The sequence below is a fragment of the Electrophorus electricus genome, chromosome 7 (assembly GCF_013358815.1).
Source record: "Electrophorus electricus isolate fEleEle1 chromosome 7, fEleEle1.pri, whole genome shotgun sequence".
Taxonomy (NCBI): domain Eukaryota; kingdom Metazoa; phylum Chordata; class Actinopteri; order Gymnotiformes; family Gymnotidae; genus Electrophorus; species Electrophorus electricus.
The window spans coordinates 22,641,980-22,660,754 of record NC_049541.1 but is presented as its reverse complement, the minus strand read 5'-3'; the positions used below and the strand labels follow the sequence as shown (position 1 = coordinate 22,660,754).

General features: G+C 39.1%; 2 protein-coding genes across 2 annotated transcripts in view; one reads left to right on the top strand and one right to left on the bottom strand.

Annotated features, from left to right (window-relative positions):
* Window positions 1-18,775, bottom strand: part of cog5 (component of oligomeric golgi complex 5) — a 34,130-nt gene that overhangs the window by 8,970 nt on the left and 6,385 nt on the right. Inside the window, exons 8-16 of the mRNA XM_035527887.1 lie at window positions 11,157-11,287; window positions 10,029-10,188; window positions 9,109-9,221; window positions 8,879-8,956; window positions 5,737-5,818; window positions 3,307-3,508; window positions 2,883-3,044; window positions 1,544-1,643; window positions 915-1,025 (exon numbers count right to left, since the gene is read on the bottom strand). Of these exons, the coding sequence (XP_035383780.1) occupies window positions 915-1,025; window positions 1,544-1,643; window positions 2,883-3,044; window positions 3,307-3,508; window positions 5,737-5,818; window positions 8,879-8,956; window positions 9,109-9,221; window positions 10,029-10,188; window positions 11,157-11,287 (1,139 nt within the window). The remainder of the gene's footprint in view (window positions 1-914; window positions 1,026-1,543; window positions 1,644-2,882; window positions 3,045-3,306; window positions 3,509-5,736; window positions 5,819-8,878; window positions 8,957-9,108; window positions 9,222-10,028; window positions 10,189-11,156; window positions 11,288-18,775) is intronic.
* On the top strand, window positions 12,669-17,992 carry gpr22a (G protein-coupled receptor 22a). The gene is made up of 2 exons (XM_035527888.1): window positions 12,669-12,889; window positions 14,007-17,992. Exon 2 carries the CDS (start codon window positions 15,237-15,239, stop codon window positions 16,419-16,421), a length of 1,185 nt encoding a protein of 394 aa, XP_035383781.1. The 5' UTR covers window positions 12,669-12,889; window positions 14,007-15,236; the 3' UTR covers window positions 16,422-17,992.

Genomic DNA, 18,775 nt, shown 5'->3' with positions numbered 1-18,775 from the left:
AATGAATGTCTTGGCCCAAGTGTGTACTTCAGTTTGAATCTTAAATGATCATTGTGCTATACATATAACTTCAGATCATTTATGTTAAATTGTAGGACAAATTGTTTTAAAATGAGCTTAAAATTGTAAATGTACAATAGAGGTTAATGCATGCTTGGTGTCACCAGTTCTATCTGGATCTACCACATTATACAATGACAACACAACAACCCACTCACCTACCCAGTCCCTCATGTTCCCAACATACCCAACACCTATGCCATTAGACATTTACAGTGCATTTCCTCAACTAGTCTGTGTTCTCCATATCCTCAACCACTGACTTGCCCTTTCAGTTACTTCTGATAGCTCCTTTAAAGATACCATTAGATTATATCTAAAACCAAACTGTACAAGCAAGGATGTGGCAGACTTAGCTACAAATCCCCCAACACCTACCTTTACTGGTCTAATACCTACCTCGACACATATTTCAAGTCTGTGTACTTCAGTTTCTTCCTTTCAAAACCTACATCTGCTATCAATTTCAAATCACCTCCTTCACACCTCTATCAATATTCATGGCCAGTGCTCACTCTCCAACATGTTGCTGCTCAAGCAACCACTTTCTTGGAATTTTGTTCTAGTGATATAGCGGAAACACCAAATCGCTACCTTAACTGGGGGATTACAACTGTCATTGATTGCTAATTTTTTTAATTACTTCCTTTGATTGTGCTTAAGTATTTCTTTTGGAGACCATGTATTTTGGCTGAAAAAGCATTTTACTTGAATTCGATTAACTCTCTACAAAAGTGAGATTTGGGACAAGATATTATTGCAGCTCTCAACACGCTGGTATTCAAACCATTGTAGCTAGTGGGGCTTGAATGGCTTAAGCTTTCACAGGCCTATAATCACTGCATGGTACTCACTTTAGCCACAGACTGCTGCAGTCGATATAGAGAATTCACCACTGCTATATTCCTCCTCTGACCCTCTGTCAAAGGCCCAATCACCTGACTGGCATCACCCTGTGTACAGAGCTGAGAGGGAGAGAAAAATAAAAATAAAAGAGTGAAATAAGTAGTGATTTATCTGATTTTATCTGAGTATGTAAACTTTAAATATCCATTAGACAGAAATCTATTAAATTACTTTGAATGTAACATTACAGCAGGAAAAACATTACAGGGTGTGCCTGTTCAATGAATGCAGTTTATCAGATTGCACATTTACATTAATTTTGAAGACTGTTAGAAAATGTTTACAGTTCCATTAAATTAAAGCTCTGAAGTTAATCTATGCTTCCTATAAACCAGATTCACTGGAGCTCTGCTCCAGTGCACAAACCATCTAAGTGCATCCACATCCAAGTTCACAAAATGTTTAAAAGCAGAAGTGTAGAATCATAGAATGTATTTTTTAAGATATATTTACTGGGCAAGCCCGTCCTCTGCTCTCCGGCGCTGGACGTTTGTGATTGAGATGATTGGTAGGACAGAGTACATAGCGTCACACACAGGACATTTACATATTTACAGTGTCATCATTTTACTCTTACCAGCTGCTCAGATTTCACGCAGAAGAGCTGCACTGTCTTTGCAACATTCTTGGCCACAGCAACAGTCAGTCCCGGATCTACCAGTCCTACACTGAGCTCACTGGAAGATGACAAACATTTAGGTTTAGGGTAAAAATCACAGCCACAAATCACACTGTCAGAATATTTAACCCGGTGAAACCTGTCACCATACTTCCCTCTGTAAGAATCCTTTATTAACAAAGGAATGACTGCGAAACAAATTTCACATCTAAAACAACCTTTTAATAATCTTAATGTAATGGGACAGCAGGGCTGTCATCTTAATCAGGTGAAGCACCCTGACAGCCTGCAACCCTGGTGGACACTCTAGGAGGGTAGGACCTTCTAGATAGACCCAAATGCAGATGAGATGGAGCAGGGAAAAGAGGCAAAACTGAAAAAGAACCAGGCAGCAGTAAGAGGGTTTGAACTGAAGGAGTAGAGGACTAAGAGAACACAGTACTACAGTACAGTGAGCGTTAGGGGGACTCTGCACTTAGGAAGAGAGAGTATGGTGAGTGCTTAATGGAAACATAGTGGAGGGAGAGAGCTCACCCAACCAGATGGGATAGATTTACAGTTGAGCAAACCTCTAGCCACTCCTAACTAAAATAAAGGAATGGAGCAAAGCGCCAGTATACTTGTGCAGTCTGGGGCACAAACTCAAGTCTGCTCGACTCAAGGATCCAGGCTCTGTTCACCACTCTATGGGTGGGACAGGACAAACAACTGAGACCAAGACACACAACTGAAAGAGAGGGGAGACACTTTAGACAAGCACAAGGAAGACTGTCCTTCATCGAACTGGACAGAAAAGACAACTGGAGAAATACAGATTACCAGTGAAATTAGGGTACTTGCAGCACACCACAGGACTTTGCAAAGAGTGACCTTTGTGGAGCTGTTATATAGTGGGGAAGTCACTTATGGGAGATCAGACTGACGAACACTGATCAATTCCCAGCTTGTAGCCTCCCTCTGGTGGTGGCCCACAGCACTGCGTGCAACCTGTTACACTTAATCTCCCAAAACTGCTTCAGGTTTTAAGTACAGTCTCATTGCATGATTCCAATTTAAGGGCTCAATTTACATTATATAAACCTTTAGAGTGAATTCACACCGAGTGACAAATTTCCTCAAGTATCTCATATAATTATAGGCATTAACAAGTAATGTTTCCTGTTAGAACCATTGCTAGACAGATGAAGGCTGGACAGACACAGGTATAAATCAAATTTCTGGAAAATTCTAGCAATTAATAGTTAATAGTACTTACAACAATGGCTGCAACACTCAAATGTGTAATGGGGACACAAACCTGCCAATGGTTTTAATGATGCTCTCCATCTCATCAGTAGAAGGAGGGCTCTGCCCCCCCTGTGGGAACACCAAGTTGATGGGGTCAAACAGACGAGAAAGTGATTTGGATAGGTAGGCTGCTTCATATGGCTGAAGAGAGCTCTTCAGGGCTTTCTCTGGACTGTGTGAAGAAAACAAGAACCATTATAAAGATGAAAGTCATAGAAGTAAAATGGTCTGATCTCCACATTAATCTTTTTAATATAGGGAGACAAAGAGAGGTTGTTATCTTAACATTGTTTTAATAACTTTCATAAAAACAAAAGACTGAGTGCATTCAGATTTATTCACAGTTCAATCAGCTTTTTAGGGGAAAACAATCTAGTCCAGTACTGTTTATCTCAGGGGTCATACAATCATCTCAGATTCAGACTCAGACTCACTCATAATCCTGTTTAATTCTTGTGAAGAGATCCTGAGTGTCAGATTCAGATCCGGTGAGATCCAGGTCGAGGCCCGAGCTACTGCTCCCCAGCGCCCCCTGTATGTTGGTACTGTACTGCTGCAGCCGCTTCCACAAATCATTATACAGCCTAAGGAGTTTGGGATATTCTCCCTCTAGGGCTTGCTTCAGAAACGTGGATGCTACAAGAAAGGGGGTGTGAATTATGTCCATTCCATTTGAACATCTGTTCATAGAAATGATTTCAATTAGGTTTAGAGGGTCTACATGTTTGAGAGCATGAAGACCTATTTAACTGCAGAAATATGATTTTAGCTGGTTGGTCATGTGTGAATGAAGTCAACGGGAAAGGACGTATGCAGTTACATCTAAATGAGCTCTTGACACTTGATTTCTCATTTTCTATTTCTGACATTCTCTTACAAATATCCTGGCACTAAGCATGGGGTAAGATGGGGAGCACCTCCAACCCAACACAAGTTCATAGATGGCAAAACAATGAAGAAAGAGCCTAAATGAGCTCTCGTTGCTTTTGAGTGGTAAGATTTATTTCAAAGCGTGTCACCAATGCTAAGGCTCTGCTAAAAGGATCACTGCTGCAGGCAATTCTGCTTGATTTTTATGGTTTTGGTTTATTTGTTTGAAAACCATATAATGGAGATCATCAGTCTGAAGGGTGCTAGAGTCACACTCATTCATTGGAAAAAAAAAAACAAAAACAAAAAAACTTTCCTGAAAAGTGCTAAAAGCATCATCACTTGCATAATAAACATAACCACTATAATAGACATGTTTTATTTTCCTTTATTACTATTTTACTATGTAAAATGTACTATCTAGCAAGGTTGTGTAATAGATTTGGCAGCACAATTTACATATTTACCCATAACAAACCATCACAGTCACTTTCATCCAGCTCATCTAACCAACTATCACAGACACACTCAAGCTTTATCTTTTGGCTTTACAGTAAAACCCAAGTTAGCATTCTGTAGTATACACAGTAATATACTAGCTGGTATTCTGTCTCCTATAAAAGCAAGAAAAATCACAAATTTCCCAAAAGTAGTGAGAGAAGAATAAATAGAAGATTGAATGTTGCTTTTGTAAACTTTTGTGTTTACTGTTTAGGGTGTGTAAGGGTTTTCTGAGTTTTAGTTTTTTTTTTAATGCTGTGCCATTTGAGGGATCAAAGGTCATGTGAATTCATTGTTTTTGAATTGCCCTTATTCTATTTCTCTGAATTTTCTGAAAGTTTTCATAAGGTTAGGACATAGATGGTAAAATCCCTAAATTCTTTGCAAATGAAAAATGTTGTTCTTAAACTACTGGACTGATGGAACAGTTTGTTTTCCGCACATTGGTGAACCTTGACACATCCTTGCTAATAAACAACTAAACCTTTTCATGAATACACCTTTAAGTTCCAAATCAGGTTATTTTATCATTCCAGTCTTCCCAGTCTTGAAGCACCTGTGCCCAATTTTTGGAAATAGTGATATTTATTCATTGCTACAAGATAAATGACAGCAGAGCATGGCTTACCTAGTTAATGCTCATGACTAAGACGACTGATAGTGAGGAGTAAAGGCCAGCCTGTCTGCAACCACAGACTGGTCAGAGTGCCTATATTCACCCCTGTTCACTGCTAAATGTGTGCGTGTCACTCATCTGGTGAAGAGATGGCACCAGGATGCACTATAGGAAGAAGGCAAGCCAGCAAGAGCAGTATGATGGTCTGGGAAATGTTCTCTTGGATACCCTTGGGTCTGGCATTCATGTGGATATTATTTTGATACATACCACCTATTTCAACATTGTTGGACACCAAGTATACCCCTTCAGGGCAACAGTATTCCCCAATGGCAGTAGCCCATTTTAGGAAGATAAAATGCCCTACCACACAGCAAAAATTGTTAAGGAATGGTTTGAGGAAAAGCCAAGAGAGCTCGAGGTATTGACTTGGCTTCCAAATTCCCCTAATCTCAATCTAACCAAGCCGATCCACTAAAGCCCAACCTCACAACTGTTGCCAACATATTGGTGACATATATTACAAGACACTTTCATAGGACACATGGAGTCCATACCTTGATGGGTCAGAGCTGCTTTGGCAGGGGGCTACAAAATATTAGTTGTAATGTTGTAGCTGACTGGTGTATATTGCTAAGTATAAGTGAAATGAGACGCTTGGTTAACTTTGGCAACAGTAAAGTAAGACCTGAAAGCAAAGTAAAGTAAGACCTGAAAGTGAATCTGAACACACCAGGGGGAAGATGAAAGGCCACCGTGATTCCACAGAGGTCTGGATACAAATAAATTCATCCATTTACATACAACAACTGATTTAGGTAATTGACCTGAATAGCAGGGCAGAAAAGTCCAAAGAGGCACATAAATTGTCACTTACCTTCTGTAGCTTTCTGGAGTTCCACAGACAACATACGTGTGACTGCATTCCAGAAAACATACAATATGTCTGGTTTTCCATCCTTCATAAGAAGAGAAAGACAGAAGGTAATAGTGGTTTTAACACAAATCCTCAAAAAACAATCAAAGCACCCCCTGCACATGCACATACACTCGCATTCATGTACGCATGCATACATGCAATACTGGAGGGTGACACAGGAGTTCCCCCCCCCCAACCCTCATCCAGACCCTCAAGTGCACTACAGGCCAGGTGACATGCTAAGCACATTTTGTCCACTCACATGGCTTCCAAAAGACACAATATATGAATAAAGTAATGATGTACTTCAAAGCACGACAAATTAATGAACTGTTTTATATTTAACAGAAACAGACATAGAATACAGAATGCTGAAGTGGCCCAGAGGCAGATACAAATTCTGGATGTGATGGACCTAGGATGAGTGCTCCCCACTGCCCCACAAACAGAGGCTTGGGTGGACACAAATACATAAAGAGGCATAATCCCAGACCATGAGGGCTGCGGGACTAGAGTGCACTACATTAACTAATTAAGAGGGGTACTCAGAAATTAGAGCAGGGACAATTTAGAAACTAAGCTTGAAGAGGAGCCTTTAAATAGGCCCCTTGACAGATGGAGCCGGTTGCCATTAATTAGTGAGTGGCAGCTGACTGCCTCAACCTTTATGAGGTTTTTAGGTCAGGTGAGTTTGCTAGCCAATCAAACACAGCGATACTGTGTTTATTATACCAGGTATTGGTACTTTTGGCAGTGTGGGCAGGTGCCAAGTCCTGCTGGAAAATGAAATCCGCATCTCCATAAAGCTCGTCAGCAGAGGGAAGCATGAAGTGCTCTAAAATGTCCTGGTAGATGGCTGTGCCGACTTTGGACTTGATATAACACAGTGGACCAACACCAGCAGATGACACAGCTCCCCAAACCATCACTGATTGTGGAAACTTCACACTGGACCTCAAGCAGCTTGGATTGTGTGCCTCTCCACTCTTCCTCCACACTCTGGGACCTTGATTTCCAAATGAAATGCAAAACGTACTGTCATCTGAAAACAGGACTTTGGACCACTGAGCTACAGTCCAGTCCTTTGTCTCCTTGGCCCAGGTAAGACACTTCTGACGTTGTCTCTGAGTCATCAGTGGCTTGACACAAGGAATGCAACAGTCGTAGGCCACGTCCTGGATATGTCTGTGTGTGGTGGCTCTTGAAGCACCTACTCTCGCAGCAGTCCACTCCTTGTGAATCTCCCCCAAATTCTTGAATCGCCTTTTCTTGACGATCCTTTCAAGGCTGCGGCTATCCCTGTTGCTTGTGCACTTTTTATCTACAACACTTTCCTTCCACTCAACTTTCCATTTATATGCTTGGATACAGCACTCTGTGAACAGCCAGCTAGACATCTCTCAAGTCAGCAGTCTTCCCCATGATTGTGTAGCCTACTCAACCAGACTGAGGGACCATTTAAAGGCTTAGGAAACCTTTGCAGGTATTTTTTGTTGATTAGATGATTGTTGGGTCTGCACAGGTTAGAGTTTAAACCAGCCAATGCCACAAGAAAACACCATGGAGAAATGCTACTGTAGTGCAGATATAAAGCGCGATGAAGAAAATCTACCCTAATGCAGGTGGTACGCATACACACATATGCCCCCTATACTAGTATTAACTAAGCGAGTTTGCAGCATTTTTTCTACAATAGCATACAAGGCATTAGGCGTCTATATCCAGCAATGAGCCTGTATCCTCTCCATCACCACGTAAAGTTAAAATGTCCCAGTTTAGTGCTATTAACAAGGAAATTCTATTTAATACAATGAGTAACCTCAAACTATTCACATGTAGCCTCACACTTTAGCCATCAGCTTTTTAAAGAATGTGTTTGTCACTAGCAATCGACAGTAACCACAGTAAAACTCAAGACAGTAAACACCTCACTGATGTGTGGTGTTTTTCCCCCAACACATAAAAAAACTGCTATTATGTAGAAAGAAAAAAAAGAAAAATATGGAAGCAAGTCTGTTAAGTAATATTAGACCCAATTCAAATCTACCTTTTACTGGGAAAATCGTGAGAAAACTGTCTTCAGGCAACTTATTGGTTTTCTGTCCTTTAATAGCTGTGTAGACAAAATTGAAATTAGGATTTGGGCCTACTCATAGGACCAAGACTGCCCTAGTTAAGGTAGTTTGACTTTAGTTTAAATACTGGGTAGATAACAGTTTTACTACTGTTCGATCTCAGTGCTGCCTTTCATAGCACTGTTCATAAAATTGTTATAAACAGATGTGAGAGGTGGGTTGGACTCTCAGTGAACTATTAGAATGGTTCAGTTTCTACCTATAAGGCACAAATTACTTTCTGGAAATAGAAAATACATTTTCCTGAAAGAGAACTGGTGACCCGTGTTGACTCATTCATGCTTTTATTTTTAGCAGGGCTAATTACTGTAAAGGCCTCGTAACAGGACTCACCAAAAAAGACAAACAGCTTCATTTGACTCAGAGTTCTGACTAAGAGGATGAGGACATGTCACCCCATTCTTAAGACCTTACACTACCTACCAGTATGTTACAGAGCTGACTTTAAAGGTACTATTACTGGTCTATATGTCACATAATGGTGTAGGACCAGCGTATCTACCTGACATGCTGCAGCAATATGAGCCAAGCAGTACGCTTAGATCAGCAGGAACTAATCAGTTAGTCTTAAAAGTAAAATGTTTTTAAATCTGAACTAAAACTTTCTTATTTAACCAGACCTTCAGCGCAGTCCTTTAGCACTACAATGCACATATTTATATAATTCTTAATTTATTGTCTTTTTATATTTAGTATTAATCAATATTAATCAGTATATTCAGTATTAATCAAATTGAGATTTTAGCATTTTAATTCTTAATAATGTGTAAACCTCTACTACAATGTATTACAATGGCTGTGTGTGTGGGAAAGAAGTTAATCACAAAAAGTCATCTATAGAGCCACAAGTGTGATGTCATTTTCCGCTAATGTGCCTGAAGCAGCACAATACGTGCCATGCTACCAGATCACTGCATGTAAAGGTGAAACACACACAAATATTATAGGTATACTTCTTTTTATACCTTAATGATCTCATCAATGAAACACACGTGTGTGACAGGGTCCCTCTTTTTGGTCAGGACCCTCTGAAGGTGCTGTACCTGTACATTGAGAGAAAAGATTAAGGTTAGGGTAAGAGACATCATGAAATGTCAGGTCAATATCCTCTGTATCATGGCTTGCACAATATGTTGTACTAGCTGCACTAACACTAACTATTTAAATACTTTAATTGCATTTTTTCCTGTCCTACCTGACTGCAGGCAACATATATCTGGTCCATCAGTTTCTCCAGGTTAGTCCAAAGGGCAGCACGGAAAGTAGCAGTGTTTCCTGGAGTAGGCATTACTGCCCTCCCTGGAGCACCTATGTACAGTATATGTACAGTATATAAAATCACATACAATACATTCTCTCACACACACACACACACAAAATATAACATGAACTGATCCACAGTCAAAAGCAGTCACAAGATCAAAAAAGGAATGTATAACAAAAATCATCAAAATATCGCAGAGTGCCCAGGAGGGATGACCTTTCAAAGTGTAAATTTACACTGGAAAAAGAGGTTTTAATACATTGACAGCACGTGAGAAGTTAAGAGTCGGGGCAGAAGCCCAAGTCTGACATGCACGGCCCATCACGTATTTAAAAAAAATGCCATGCCATCATCTGATACAACACCACACTGTGATGTATATGAAGTCCAGTGACAACACCAATATTTTTGTTCCACAATCTGCCAAGGACACATTGAATCTGCTGTCTTCACAGAACTGCACACCAGTCACTGTGCACATTACAGAACCCCATATATATATATATATATATGCATACACACACACACACACACACACACACACACACACACACACACACACACACACACACACACACATTTTATATATATATATATATATATATATTTATATATATATATATATATATATATATATATATATATATATATATATATAAAATGTGTGTGTATGTATGTATGTATGTATGTATGCGTGTATAAAATGTTCATATCATATATATGATGTATAGAAATATATGATATGCCTTTGATGTGTGCTGTCCCTGTAATTTAATCTCATGTTTTGATTTCTATCATGTTACATTAAGCCAGGAATTAACCCACCCACGCCACCAGGAAAAAAAACCAACCTCTATTGTTTGTAGGTTGAGTGAGGACTTTAATGTCAAGGGCGCTGGTTACACTGTCCTGGACGAATGATTTGTACCCCTCCACCACACTGTTGACAGTCTCCCTCAGACTGCCCAGGTTATAGAACACCTGCAGTGCTGTGCCCACCTGGGATGGGTTCTGTGGTCACAACAGACAGAGAACAGCCAAGAGTTAGATGATTACAAAGACAAGTACACACTGAAACCTGAATTATTACTGCTGTACACACTGAAACCCGAATTATTACTGCTGTACACACTGAAACCTGTTTTTGTGTTGTTGTTTTTTTACCCCACTTCCCCCTGTAAAACCCGTCCAAACAGGGTTTTAGATTAAAGATGAGACAAACTGGCACATCTGGAAAATATACCAATAAATAGCTGCTCAGGTAACACAGATTTTCAATATCACTTGAACATTCTTAATTATAGGTTGAATTCTTAATTGAATCAATTTTATATTGAAAGAGTCCACAAATCACTATGTATGTAATGTGTGTCTGTGTGTGTGGTGTATACCAATCATTCACCTTGAGACTACAAGTCAAGGTAAGCTGCTAATTTTAACAGTAGCCTCTAAAAGTATGACACCATGGTGAAGGGAGGGTTATTTTAGCAAGTTAGTGATGGACGTTATTAAAAATGTGCAGGAAAACACAGCCTTGATCAAATGTTGACAGTTGTTCCTTAGCTGGGCTCAGAAGAGCAGAGATGACCTTATACTAAGAGTGTGCACATCTTTAATATCCTGAGTGTATCAGCCAGACATTAGGGACAAACATTAATTAATAACACTGTAGCATGCATTGGACATCTGTATGGATTCTTCGCACTGATAGGACCTTATTTCTTCCTTTTCATTTCTGGTAGATACATTTCCACATCATATCTTTGGATGTGCATGAGATGTCCTTAAAAAACTTCAAAACATACCTGAGTCCAGGGGAACCAGTACATTTCATAGTTTCATATAGATGAAATCAGGAAGGGTTCTCTAGGCCACAACACAAATGTGCATTTTTGACATGCAACCAAGTGCATTGCAGAGCAATTTCCAAGGTTTCAAGCAGGTTAGTTAAGGTGAGTCATAAGTGAGTGTGTTCTTACCTGAATCTCCATGCTCTGCTCAAGCAGTCTTTTGGCCTGGTTCTCTACCTCCAGACGTGCACGGCTGATGAACAGCAGGTCGTTCTCTATGACATCAATGCCAGACAGATCCACCCCCTGAGACAAGTAGTCTAGGAGACATCAAAACAACCTACATTTTACAATAGTCCTTGTTCTTTTGATTTCAGGTTTTGTTTCTTTGCCAATTTACATACAAGACTACAGAGAGGGATTTATAAAAGGATAATGGGGACAAATCTATCTAACATGGCTCAGTCATAATATATCTAACAGAATTTTAGCATGTTACTAGATGTTATTTCACTCACAGACTTTTAAAACATATTTTAAAACTTCCATTTGCCAAAAGTAATTGCCAACGGCTGTAATTCTATTGATATGCTTCCCGGACACATCAGTAAAAGCTTTCTGAACTTGATGTACACTGAAATAAGAACTTCCTGATATCTGTGCTGCTTGTGGTTTTTAATGGTTAAGTGAAGTTTTAAAGGTTTTAGTGAATCAGGGACCAGCCCTTTTTTCCCTGCAAAGGCGATCAGACCTACAGCAATCAGACCTACCATAGCTAATCATCGCAGTGCTTTTTACAATTTTTACAATTTTAAAAGGCATGAATGGATACTGAACTACTAATTTGCCAAAGGATTAATTCATTTATCCTTTATTTAAAAGGAATGTGGAATAAAATATGTAAAACATATTACTGGGAAAAGCACATTTGTCTGAGTATGAAAATGCATTATTTACAAATAAATGCATTATTTGTAAACCAAATGTCTCAATATATTTAAGAATATCTTTCACAAGTCACATTGTTTTACTATGTATTATATGCTTTAAATGATGTTTGATTTTAACTTAAATGACTGAACTGCATATTAAACAATTTACAAATTCATTTCACCTTCCTTACATTTTTCCTGGTATATTTCATGAAATGGCCACATATTTTGAGTTGAGAGTTTCAAAATTTTCAAGCTGATAATTTTCATGCAATGTATATTTTCATTCTTAAAACACTGATGGTTTACCATATCTATCCAGTAATCCTAAATTCAACCAATGCTTGGCTGATGTAAATTTCACCTGAACACTAAACCTAGGGAGACATTTTGTGATGAAACACAGCATGGCAATAATGTAAAAAACAAAAAACAAACAAAAAACAAAAAACAAACAAACAAAAAATCAACACCACCCACAGACATCTTTGGCTCTCTGCATTGTACTACTTTATCCCAGTGTTTACCATATAAAAACAAGAGTTCTGCCAAAATGTTGGGGTGTTTTCATAGAGTCTACTTCATTTTATTGTCTTCCATTTAGAGCAGATACCAGCTCTGTCTAAAGAGCAACTCCAGCAAAGGGCACTGCTGTGTGGCCAGTCTCGAAAGGGTTAAATATGTTACAAAAGACAAATAAGCGAGCAGAGGAGGGTGATGAAGGAGGAGAGAGGGAGGAGCTGGACTGAGGAGACAGGCGTAGGTAAGACTGATATAGAACGCTTGGAGCAGACAGAGGGAAACAGGCAAGTGATGAAGAGAAGAAAAGCACGATTCTCTGCATCTGATACACGACTCAGTTTTAAACATTTCTACATCGACTGATGGGAGATGCGAGAGAGAGGAGACGCATATCCAAGCTTCTGCCAAGGCTCTCTTCAAACAACTCAACAGAGTCAAGAGCTCAAGCCTTCTGTGCATTTAGACAAGGTACAAATCTCTCCTGGATGGTAAAGTAAAGGAATATGGCATGGAATTTTATAGATAGACCCGAAAAATTCTAAAGCCATGGATTTCAGCATGAAGCTAAGGAACACAGGAGAAAACCAGGGATTAGGACAGAAATATCTTTAAAACAGCATGTTTTACATACAATGTAATTGCATTTATTTATATAGCTAGACATGAAGTCTTTATATTAACATCCCACATAGTGGAAAAGATTAAATCTACCTGTGCTGTATTAAAAAAAACAAACAAACAAAAAAAAAGTATTTTACATAGATCCTCTGGTTCTTTTGCAGTATTATGTAAATATCTAGATGTGTGTAACAGTTGTGGTATCAAAATAAAACAATGGGCCTTATGCAAGCTCATAAGAACAGATAAATTCTTAACCTGTGACTAAAGCTACATTCTATTTTATGTTACAAAAGAATTAGCCATGTACTGATTAATGGGATGTGTCCATTTCATTATTTTATTTATCTATTTTTTATCTTGAATATAAATTTTCTTTTTCCATTTTATAATCTAATTTCAAAATGAACCAAACCTGCTGTATTTCATTGATGAATTCATTCATAAGTACCACTCTGGTCTTTGAGAGGAGGAGCGTTGTCCTTCTTACTTTCAACATTCTGATGAACAACACTGGGTAAAGTGCTTTCACCAAACCTAAGGTTAACCACCCTCAGAGATATTTTGAGGGCATCAAATTTGGGATAAGGCCATGAAATTGTTCTTGCATATGGTTCATTACCTTCAAAGAAAAGGGTTAGGAACTCAAACACTCACCAAGTCTATTGTTGGATTAGGATAAAACAACCAGTATCCTGTTATGACTAGCAATTCTCCAATTATTATGATGCACCTGGGTTTAATGAATATAAGTAACTTTCTGCTAAATTACAAATTAGTTGAACTGGAGTTATGTAAAACAGATTTTCCTTAAAAAAATAAAATAAAAATCAAATCGATAGGTCTCCAAAAAATGTCACCGATATAATAGAATGACCTGTCAGCCAAAAAGGTTGTGACTTGGTGTGACATCCACAACAGATTGCTAGGATTAGGCATACACTAACTTGTTCTTTGTGTTTTCTAGAAATCAACGTCTGAATTCATGGAGAAGGAGCTGCCATTTTCTGTGAATCAGATTCTGTGAATCTTGAGGGTGGTTAACACATATGTAAACCATGCTGAAATTAATTAGCCCTGCCTTCTGGTTCAAAATAAAAGCCTGTGACTTTGAGATTACACCCTCCTCATCCTACTGAAGCTAAATGTGGGTAACCCTATCCATAACCCTAGATGTGGATTACAGGAGGTGGAATATGATTCAGTCCCTGAACACAAAGACAAAAACGTACGGCAAGATGCCCAGTATGGGAACACCTAATCTGAGCTCTCTCATTTAGATGAGATGAATTCTGTTTAAGGATCACAAGCCTTACAATACACAGGACATTGTCATTTAGCTAACACAAAGAACAAAAAGCTAAAGAAAACGCTGAAAACAAGACAGCTTTTATGTCAAGATCACGTGGATATTATAATGCAAAAACGCATCCCACGCTTTGAGAAGGAACAGCAGTGTGTGTCTTCATCTCTCACATCCTCCTACAGATTCTTGTGCACAGGAATACAAATTGTAAGTCTGAAGATGCTTGGATTTTCAAGTACCTCAAAATAAGGATAAAGCCAAACAAAGTGGTGTTTAGGCAGACATCAGGCGGTTACCTAGTCCTGAACTGGTTTTTATATTAAAACAGCATGGCCTGAAGGCAGCTATAGCTGAGGCAATCTTCAGATCCCTGGATCCGTTAGCCTCTGTACTGGTTGCCCCAAAACATTAAGGAAGCACACATCTATTATGCCACAGAGCCAGAAGACAAAAGAGATAAAATGGTTAGCATATGAAACCTTTATATACCAGCTATTTAGTTGCATTTGGTATACAAGTTCATCACAGGTAACTAGTGGAACAATTTTGGTAGTAAATATTTCCATAACTGATGTAGTTCAAAGCAGGATTTTACAAGTTAAAAACAATAAAGTGCCCTCCTTTAACTTTTGGATATACAGTCACTGTAAAGGATTCAGTATGAGCTGAACTGACAGCTGTGATTGTGACTAACTTTCAGCTGGGTTAAGGTTAACCCAACAGGTTACAAAACATTGAGGACTGACGTATATAAGCTGAACTGAGATGGGGGGGAAACAAAAAACAAAAATAGATGCATGTCCAAAGAGGGAAAGACAATGAATCTCTACTTGTCTAACCATTAAATAAACCCTTGGCTTTCTCTACAGAACAAAGCATACATAAGTCATCATGAACAACAACAACACAGTCCTTGACAACGCTGAACCATTCAACCCCTTTGGAATGAACCTGCTCACTACTTATCCCATCAGCTTCCAGGTGACCCTGACAAGTTTTCTAATGATAGAGATTGTGCTTGGTCTGAGCAGCAACCTGACTGTGTTGGCTCTCTACTGCATGAAGTCCAACCTGGTTAGCTCTGTCAGCAGCATAGTCACTATGAACCTGCATGTGCTTGATGTGCTCGTGTGTGTGGGCTGTGTCCCATTCACCATTGTAGTTGTGTTGCTGCCACTGGAGGAAGACACTGCACTTGTATACTGCTTCCACGAGGCATGCGTATCCTTTGCCAGCATAGCAACTGCTGCCAATGTGTTAGCCATTACCCTGAGCCGCTATGACATCTCTGTACGTCCAGCAAACCGTGTCCTAACCATGGAACGAACAGTGGTACTGCTGGGATTTATTTGGGCTCTGTCCTTACTTAGCTTCCTGGTACCCTTCATGGAAGTCGGCTTCTTCAGCCAGGCAGGGTTTGAGAGGAACCAGACATTTCAAATGGACAACAACCAGGACTCCACAGAGCTCCAGCTTTACTATCACTTACTAGCACAGATTCCCATCTTCTTCTTCACTGTTGTGGTCATGCTGGTTACATACTACAAAATCCTTCAGACACTCAACATCCATATAGGAACTCGATTCCATAAGGCATCCAAAAAGAAATCAGTGACAAAAAAGACCATCTCCATGACTACCCCACAGACGGAGCCCATAGATGTCTCACAGAGCAGTGGTGGTCAGAATCCTCCACTAGCTATGCGCACATCTGTCTCAGTGATCATTGCCCTGCGAAGGGCCATCAAGCGGCACAGAGAACGACGCAAACGGCAAAAAAGGGTCTTTAAAATGTCTCTGCTCATTGTCTCCACATTTCTGCTGTGCTGGACTCCCATCACTGTGGCCAACACCATCTTTCTGAGTGCAGGATACAGCAACTTCATCATCAGTCTACGACTGGGCTTCTTGGTAATGGCCTATGGAACCACTGTCTTCCACCCACTCCTCTATGCTTTCACACGGCAGAAGCTTCAGAAGGTTCTCAAGAGCAAGATGAGAAAGCCAGGGGAGTGTGTGGTGGAGGCCGATCCTATGCCCACAAACACGGTCATTCACAATTTGTGGATCAAGTAGAATTTTTTTAAAAAGGTGACTTTTGAGAAGTCAAATTTCTAACAAAAATGTTTCTCATCTGAGGTTGTAGATTAAGTCTATTAAATGATGTCAGGCAAAAAAAAATGGTGGTTAAGTAAGGCACTAAAGCACTTATGTTTAAGAATTGTACAGTAGAACACATAGTAACAGTAAAACACATAGTAACAGTAGATTATTTATTGCTGTTTGATGTGATGCCAGTTATACAGGTGTTATGGATACATGAAAATGTACAAATACTGCATTTGTTTTGTAAATGCAGTAAGTCTTCCAAAAATCTGAGCAATGTATATACAGAAAAGACTAACATGTATGCACTGGCAACTGAACACGACATTTAATACATATAAATCATGTATTATTTTTATATAAAACATAATACAGAATACAACATGAATACAATGCAGTGTTACACATATAGTACACGCATACATTAAATGTATACTAATAAGAGCTAGACTTTTCAGACACTGGACAATCTCCTCCATCACACCTTATAAAGTAAGCAAACTCCAACCATCTCACCAGTCACCTGACTCTGTGGCCTATATGGTGTCATCATTTGGGGCTTTTGCTTCAGAGAATATAAATAAATAAATAAATAAATAAATAAATAAACAAATAAATAAGAGAATAGAATTATTTTTGACTTGCGTTCTTTTTGAAAACAGTGCACAGATTGGTGTTTTATTCTTTTGAATAATCTATTTGTACAAATATTTGGCCTGTAGCCAATAACTTGGTATGCTGTCTTTCAAAACCACTCTCCAACTGGCAACTGGCATTTTAAATCACATCTTTTTATAGGACCTAGAAAAGCAGGCAGCCCATACTGTCAGCAAATGTGTTGAGAAGTAGCAATGCAATGTCTGATAACGCTTGCCGAATTAGCAGGGCAAAACGGTCCACCATGTACGCTGAAAATCACCTCTAGCACTGTAACAGCATAACAAGGTCATCAGCAGCAGAAACAGGTCAAGTCACAATGTTTTACATGGATTAGCAGTCTGCAACAAACATGCTAATGTAATCATACATAGAGATGATGCACCCAGCAGTTACATACTATAACATCTGACGAAGTGTTAGCTAACAAAATTCTCAAACTAAGTTCATTTCAAAGCACATCCATTTTAAGCAATGAAATCAGTGCAGGCATAGGCTAAGCATTTTTTAAACATGACTAAAAAGCAATTTGACAGTGCAAAGACACTAGATAAACATACTGTACTGACAAAGCAAGCAAGTATTCCCTGCATTTAACTCGCTAAACAAAGCTCACAGCATGCTCCATCTGTCCTTTGAATGCTCACACTGGAGGTCAAAAAGCAGAATGAAACCACTTTGGTCTAAACTTAGTTAAGAGCTTTGCACTTAACAGAGCTCTCCAAATGGCTCATAAGGTAAAGGGTGCGGAGTCCTCATCAGATGCCTCTCTAGGTCATGTCACAATCATCACAACAAGACCCATAGAAGCAGGTCAGGTGGTTCAGAGGTGTTGGTGAAAAATGTTTGTCCTAATAATTTGTTTATAATAAGGACATGTCAGAGACCTACAGTACAGATACTGTGGGAGAGAAATCGGTCCAACGCAATGACGGGGCAGACAGGGACTGGGCAGAAACAAGAACATTGGATACAGCTCCTTCCTGAATGTAGGTGTGGGATTATGGAGGCTTCCCCAGGATAAACACCAAAAATGATTATGGTTTCTTCATGGTCATCACAGTGAACTGTGGTTTTTGCAAAAGACACAAGCCAAATTCGTTCAAAAGATGTGCGACTGAAGACTCTCAGACCTGCCTGTTCATTCTCTCTGTAAAGCAGCTTCCTCCTCCTCGAGTTCTAACATTTATTTATATTGCAGCATCTCCACAGCTGTTGCCATAGGGAAGAATTTAACCCCAGGTTAGGTAAAAGAAAAATGAAACTGTGTTCGATAACTTTACAATTAAAAGGTAGGCTAATATTAACTAACTTAGCTGCTTCATACCAAAATAGGGCAACACTAGCTAACTGGTATCTTTTTGCGCACTGTGTACTTCTCTCTCATAAAGAGAATTTGGTGCTTTGTGAACGATGAAGTTTTGAAATGTCTGAAAATATATGCAAATATATGCAAATCTAGCAACTGCTACTCTTGCCCTGAGGTTTCCTGAAGGAAAAAAAGTGAAGACTTTCTAATAAGATAATGGGTCTATTATGTCATACCATGCAGGTGTGATCTGAATGATCTGTTTAAAATTAAAAAAAATGTCCTCATTATTTAATCTGCAGTAAAATTATACAAGAATAAAAATAATAAAATTACACTGATTCCAAAAACAAGAAGG